The sequence below is a fragment of the Morone saxatilis genome, unplaced genomic scaffold (assembly GCF_004916995.1).
Source record: "Morone saxatilis isolate NCDOM2014 unplaced genomic scaffold, NCSU_SB_2.0 Contig17, whole genome shotgun sequence".
NCBI lineage: Eukaryota > Metazoa > Chordata > Actinopteri > Moronidae > Morone > Morone saxatilis.
In genome coordinates this window covers 25545995-25553901 of record NW_023339729.1, presented here as the reverse complement: position 1 = coordinate 25553901, position 7907 = coordinate 25545995, and the positions used below count along the sequence as shown (strand labels likewise).

At 36.4% G+C, this 7907-nt stretch overlaps 1 protein-coding gene across 1 annotated transcript in view; it reads right to left on the bottom strand.

Moving 5' to 3' along the window:
- LOC118326963 (E3 ubiquitin-protein ligase TRIM21-like) overlaps nt 1–4465 on the bottom strand; it is a gene marked incomplete at its 3' end in the record, with an annotated part of 5116 nt that extends 651 nt beyond the window's left edge. The window contains exon 1 of the mRNA XM_035660127.1: nt 4450–4465. Coding sequence (XP_035516020.1) covers nt 4450–4465 — 16 coding nt within the window. The remainder of the gene's footprint in view (nt 1–4449) is intronic.
- Between the last annotated feature and the right edge of the window lie 3442 nt (nt 4466–7907).

Below are 7907 nucleotides of genomic sequence, written 5' to 3'. Positions count from 1 at the left end.
TTTTCGATCCATAATTGTAATAATTGCATTAATTGTTATTACTTAATACTATACCATGGAGTAAGGAGATGTTAAATAAATAAGGTTACTCTATTAACTTCCAAATAGGGCAGATAGCTGCTTGCAGTGATGGGGTGATCGGACCACCGTTATGTCCAAAACATTCAACATTGGGTGGAACGAGTTTTGGATTCTGAGATAGGCTAAGAGGCTTAGGCTTACTATCCGCGGGCTCTGATTCCCTTCTGGGCATTAGACTTCATATCATTTATCGCAACACCCTGGCGTTACTAGCATGGAAACTCTCACTGTTGATATTATAATACGGAGAAAGTAACATGGGCAGGAAGTTGTTGGATCGGTAGCAAGTGGGCTGATTGACGCTTATTAGCTGCAGATCTGATCGCTCTCTGGCTATTTACGAGCAGTAAGAATTACACATAAAGTTACGCCACTGATGATTCTGCATGTGCATGTAAATCGATCCACAATTAAAATAGTTTTTGTTCTCTGTGTAATATGGCTCTGTCAACTGTCTGCCTGTCTGAAGATCACTTCCCTGTGGCTCCTCTGTCTGGATGTGTTCAGCTGATCCAGTCCAGCAGCACCCCCATGTGGACACAACCTTCTGTAAAACTGCATCAAGGGGGAATGAAGCACGTGGAAGTATTAGTTACGCCAGGTGCGCAGTGTCGCCATATGTAAGAGATTTTGACACAAACTCAGGGCTGCACGTCAACACTTTGTCGCTGAGATGGTTGGCTCAGCTTCACTTGCAGGGCTCACAAGAAGGCGGCAGGCAGCTCAGAGAAGGCAGTCGCCAAAGCTAGGAGAGCGTTCCGCCTGTCGAACGTCTGGCACCTGGAAAACCGAAACTGAAGGGCCCTGAAGTCGGCTGCGCTGGTGTGTTCTGTCTCGCTCTGTGGAGACTACCTGGAGGCGCTCATCTGACAGTGTCATGTCTAAAAAGACATCAGCTGATCGGACCCCTCGTGGAGAAAGGCAGGCAACATATTTCACTCTCTCTTAGTGGCATAACTTAAACCACTTAGGCTGGATATTGGGAGCTCGTAGACCTTAAACATACAGTTTCATACAGACTGGCAGTAAGGGGAGGGGGGTGTATTTGTTTTTAAAGATAATTCCTCATTTCACCATTTTAATTCTATTAAATTCACCTTATTTTAGTGTTAACTCACAAAATACTTTAATCTCCCCCCCCGTTACGCATGCACACACCTACACCGCTGTCTCACACACAACGGCTGCCTCGCCTCTTTGCTGCTCTCTCCATGTATCATACAGTCTCTATGTGTGTCTGCTCACTTTGTTGGTCAGCAGTTGAGCCAGGAGGACGTCGCCTATCAAAAACCAAACTGTTGCATTATCCGTTTTTTGCTTGAAAAATATCCACCATGTCCACCAGTTCACGTCTCTCTCTCTCTGTCTCTCTGCTAAAATGAGTCACCTGCCATTAATATACCGGGCCTTCCCAAGTAAATCTATGTGTGGGAAACACTGAATGTAACTTTACTGTGGTGTAAAAGTAATTCAGTAATAACATCAGTTATCACATGTCAGCTGCCATAGAAACGTCTGTGAAGTTCATTTCCACAGTGAAAACAGTGTCTAATATGTCTAATATGTCCAAAAACGTCCATCCAAAAATGATTTATCCCTTTTAAAGTTTTATTCTTTTGGAAAATAGAAAACATACCAGCTGAAGCAACAATCTAGTTCATCCTCCTTACACAGAGATAATGAGAACTGAATGCAGTAAACATATCAGCTGTACTCACCGGTGTTTAACAGAGACTGTGTTGTTGAGAAAGAATGAATTTTTCTTTTGAGATAAACTTTACAAACTTTCAGTTTCATTAAATGAATGTGACGTTGATCCAGTTTTGCCCTGCCCTTTATTGTAGCTTTGTCGGTGAGGTTTGGTCTTCGTGTTTAGACATGACTACAGTGACATACAAAGGTTTTTTCTGACTCAACTGGAGGTGAAGGCGGTACTGTGCATAACACTTACATTTGAGTTACATTTTGTGGGGGGGCACCTTTTGGGAAGTGGAAGAGAATACTATATTCTATACTACTAGCAGCCCAAAAAACCTACTGCAAAATTGTAAAAAGGCACATTGAAAGAAGGATATCCAAAAAATGCTTTTCCAGATTTTAGGGTTGATCCAAAAATAAAAACAGATTTCCCATCAGGCGAAACATCAGCTCAGTTGTTGCCTGTAATAGAAACATTTTGACATTTGTTCTTGTTCAACGTGAGAAGTTTTCCTGTTATCACAAACCTTTTGTCCACATTTATCAGTGTTTAGTTTCAGTCACTTCATGCTGAGTTGTTTACTTTGTGTTGTGCTCCTTCCAGTGGTCACATTGTGCCACTACACCTGTAAGAGGTGTTCATGCTGCTGTTACTGTGGTGCAACAAGGGAATGACCATGAACTCAGCATGGAGGTTTTTTATGGTATTTATTTATTTAGCATTGGATAGGTATTTTAGAGATATTCAGCACCATTAATTAACTATTTAAATGTGGATTGAAAGGGTCTTTGTACAAAAGCACAATGATTTTCATCCACTACTTTGAGCAATAAAACAACAGTTATTGTCATTGTCAGCCTCATCACAAACATGAAAAAACTGCACAATTCTCTGCTCTAATTTTGTATATGATGTTTTTTATGTTTAATTAAAGATATTTACACTGTGAAAAAAAATAAAATGAGCTAGAAATACAGCTGAACACTGTTATACTATAAATAATCAGGCTTAAATGTACACTAGAGTGCTGTTATTATGATATGATTTTTCTCATTTTAATCTGAATTTTAAAAGTTAGAAGAACTGTAGTAAAAGTCATTATCTGTGAAATTACAGTAATTGTTGCTGTTTACACTGATAAAAACTGTATTTGACTGTTTACCAATGCTTATACACTGACAAAAAAGCAAAGAAAATAGATTTGCAAATGTATTTTAATCTTTTTATGTTGAAAAAATGCTACATGTCTTCAAATAAGCAGTACTTTTATGATTATTTACAGATATTTCATTTTTTTACCTTAGACATGTAAATTCACAGGATATTTTTGTAATTGTATTAATATTTGCATGTATTTAACAAATATAGAAAAAAAAGAAAAAAAAACTGTAATAACAAACAGCAAAACCAGCAAAAAGCGGGAGTTTTCAGGTGTGATACAAATGTTTCGAGAGACCAAAAGTAAGTTGTTAACTTCTGTCACTTGCAGTTGTTTTAAGTTAACTTTGTTTCCATGCCCGCTCCATTTTCATATGGGCTAAACCAATTATATTGATTGGATATCTAAGCTAGGGGAAGATATTAATAAAGTCATACTCTTTGAACATTTTCTTACCATCAATGGACTTGGAATAAGTTGTGTTTGCATACCACCAAAACAGTTTCAAGAAAGCATCTTGTTACTAAAAAGATGTGAAGTTGATCCAGACCCTCCTTCTCTAAAATGGACTGACTTTGAGGGCTGTTTGTCGGACATAAGCACGAGCTGGAATCCCTAAAATCCATTGTAAATAACTCAAATGTCAGAGGGTCAATTCCAATTCATTCTAAAGGTGAAGTGCATCCTCTTTGTCCATACCTGAAACCCTAATTTCCCAACATGTCCTACATGCCCAGAGTGGCAATCAAAGCCTGGAGGACTTGATGAAAAGGTCGGGAGCCCGTTGTAAGAACAAACATGGAATTAACTCCATACAATAAATGGTCTCACAAATAATCTGGATGAAAATCCTTTGGGAGATCACTCAGGGAGTTATAGAACTCACACTAGACAGTAAGTTCATTTCTTCCACGTCATCGCTATGCAAACTGGTTATGATGAAGACAGAGACAAAGAAGAGATCGAGAGAGAGATGCGTACACAATCAAGCTGCAATCAACAAATCAGCATTCAAATCCCAGCGATAAAATCACAAGAAAAAAACCTCCAACCATCACAATCCAAAAAAAAAAAAACAAAGAAGACCACAAAATACGTTAGCCTAAAAAAAAGAAACCAAACAAAAATAAGAGAGAGAGAAGAACTCACTGGAGGCCATAGGTGCAGGAACTGGAAGTGAATGGGATTTCGATATTAGAACAATAGTAAATTCATCAATTCAAATATCATCTAATTACACCCTGCACAATAATAATACCACACTATTCACATTTGCTATAAATCAGTTCTTAAATTGTGATTTAAAAAAGAAACAAAAGGTGGCACTCGATCGCTTTTTTCAGACCACACAAACAAAAAACTCAAAATGAACATCAGTTTTATTAATCAACCAGAGCGGAAACTAATACACAATCCACACATATATTTACGCCACCCAGGATTTGACAAAATGTTTCACTAATGTATAGATAATCTTATAATATCAATAACACAGGACAGAACAACTTACTCTCTATTTCCCCCATGATTACATAGAATGTAACCCAAAAAGCACATCAGTAAAAGAGATAGTCTAAGTCTAAGTTTCTGATCAGACACCAAACCAGCATACTTATATCTTCTTTCATGTGATCCTATGTTCATTTATACATATATTTTCCATAGATCGTATTAATTCATTTTCACGGGAGCAAAGACATGATAAACAAGATTTTCTTCCCTGATGTCTAAATGCTGTTCAGCGATCTCCCTAACAGCATACCATATACAAAGAGGTAGGACATCTTATGGGAAAATTACCTAATTCTTTCATTACTGGTACTGGAAAACAGTCTTTCAAACCCCGTCATTAAACACATAGCACAACGTCACCAAATATATGTCACAGAGATATTATATAAGACAGCTTCATAAAGACATGCAAGTAAATTGAGTTCAATGGGTGTACCATCCAATTACATCCATATGATCAATGAGGACCCGGGACCCTTAGTCAACAAAAACCTACCACCAAAAAACATTATATAAAGTTGAAGACATTTCAGGAACTCACACGCACCATACTGACCGAATCCATATTCTATGTCTACTCAAACCATGTAGTATGGAACTGAGCTGTATGGCACGAGTGTTTTACTGGCACAGAATTTTGGATAGAGCACCAGCAAAGGTCTAATGCTCTATATCCAGCAAGCTAGGCAACAATCGAATCGTCACAGTATGCATCTGAATGACAGGAGGCGTAAGAGCTATATTTCACTAGCAATCCAATGGCCAAACTCACACAGAAAAAAGCCAACACACGAACACTTAAACAACAAATATATGGTCCAAGTCTTTATATAACCCATTAGTGCTGCTACTCTTACAGTCTATGAGCTAATCACCACTGTCACTGGTTGAATGTATGGTCTGACTTAACAGGCACATGCTGTGAAAGAATAACATTACAAAAGATGACTCTTGAAACATATACAATAGAAGAGACTTAATATATCTGAATTCAAGAGTGTTTAATTGCCTAGAAGAAAAATAAAACCAGGGACATAACCTGTGCAAATCAATGTAGTCTATCACTTGAATGAAAAGCAAAAAAACATCGTAATAGCTCATAAATAGCTCAGTTTATTTTATTCAGTGGACATCTAATAAACTTTTGCCAAAACAAAACTTACACAACAAATAGGGAAGGAGCACTCTTACTACTTCATACCTTCCGCACTTGGCCTGACTAGAATGTTTTTTTTAATGTTCAACCCATTCTTGATGCACTAAATAATAACCACACCCAGTGAGACAATCAGGCGCAAGAAACAACTAGGCTCTCTTTGTCGAAATAGTTATAATGAGAAAAAAATAAACAGTCATTATTGGATTATAACACTAAGGGGCAACTTTATTACTTTGAAAAAAAAAAAAGAAAAACATTGTACTTTTTTTAGCAATATAAATACTTATATTGCGAAGTTCAGCATTCCATTCAACTTCCTTCAATCAATCGCCCTTAAGTTTGATGCTAGCGAATAGCAAGGCTAATAGATATACTTAAAAATTCTGTGAACTAGCAAAAATGTTCACATAACAAGTAACTATGAATAGCTAGACTAATATTTACCCATACTACGAAAATTATCAAGTTATGGCAAATAGACATAACACAAAAGCTGTGTGACTGAAATAGGACAGTTTAACATAATCATCTCTTCCATCCAGAAACAACTTTCAAAGTGCTATAAATAGCAATGTTACACATTGATGAAAAGTATTGAAATGGGCAAGACAATCGGACCACAGAATGTACATTTATGCTTAGTAAGGCATGCACATTATTTGACACAACCAGAAGAGACTGTATCAAGCCTTGTTTTGATTCCCCAGCTTCTATTTAGAATCCAGCCTATTGCTAATTGTTTTGTCGGCAAACACCACCTGCCCCACCGCACTCTATTACTAGGAAATAGATTTTGTTTATTGAGAACATAACTGCTTAATAAATTTATTTATTCAAATGTTTACATAATTTGAATTCACTCACTAAAATACATTACCTCAAACTAAATGAATAGAAATGGGATGCAGGTGATACTCAGTGTGAAACTACTGGTTTTGAGAAATAAATTATCTATTTTGAATTGTCATAAGCCAACTGAATAAACAAGGGCAGTCAATGGCCAGCCAGGCCTTTCTGATGTGCCAATTAATCACAATGGGTTTCATCACACTCGGTTTTCTTACCCAACAAGTACAGAAAGACTATATTGTACGGCTTAGGGTTGAATTACATGAGTAAAGTAGAAGATATTGAAAATATATTTTTATTATTCGTTTATATTTTATGTTTTCATTTTTATATAACTGACTTGTGTTATCTAAATAGTGTTCCTCCCTGTTGGGCATATTTCAAGATGAGTGAATTGTATGTAGTACAGTTTAGGACCATAGAGAAAGTAAATTATAATATACTAGGTCATCATATATTAACTCAAATTGCTTACTACCTACAAAATACACAATAAAAGCACCATGTTTGATTGGCAACAGTTTGGGGGAAAACAATTAAGTCAAGTTAGTGAGAGATTATTCTAGAGATATAACACGACTGATAGCTACCAAAATGGCATCAAAGACTCAAAAAAGAAAGCAAGAAGCGTAGATCTAGAAATAAAATATAAATGGTAAAATGGAACTAATACTATAAATCAATGCCTAATTGTAATCTTCCGGACCATTCAAGGCAGCACTTTTAACATTACTATCTACATACAGGGATTCTCAAAACGCATCAAGCAAACATCAATCTAAATTTAGTTTCATTCCCACACTGTCAAACCACCCAATGCACAGCATCTGGAACAATCGCGACTCAAAAACTAAGACATTCCGAACGTAGCAATGCAGGATGACCAGGGGACGTCTTCGAAACAGACAACCTTGTGGATTACGTGGAAGATGCGAGTGCTACTTCTGAGCCACAGACCGCATAGAAATACAAGCAACTACAAAAGGAATATATTAAGGCACATTGTGAATCAACAACAAAAACAATGGGGATAAAAAAATAACTACCAGGCTTTACTATCGTTCGAAATGCTGTTTTAATTTTATTAACAATAATATTGGTGCAAATTGCTTAAGTGATTTAGCAAAAAATTGTGAATATAAACTGTCAAATGTATCTGATACATTAAATGTTTAAAGTAAACATACAAAACTGAAATTGAAAATATGAGTGAATGTACTGTAAATATAAGAAGAAAGCAAACATAATCTGTAACATTTAAAAAAAAACAGTCCGCATTTACTCTAAAAGCTATACAGCACAATCCATGATACTTATATCTTTCTGGCTTTTTTAGGAGAGAAACATTGCTGAAGAATGCATAAACACAAAATTTACACAACTGTACTTACCTGTATCTCATTGTTCAGGGGCGCAGAATAAATAAAGTGAAGAGTGTAATAAAATTG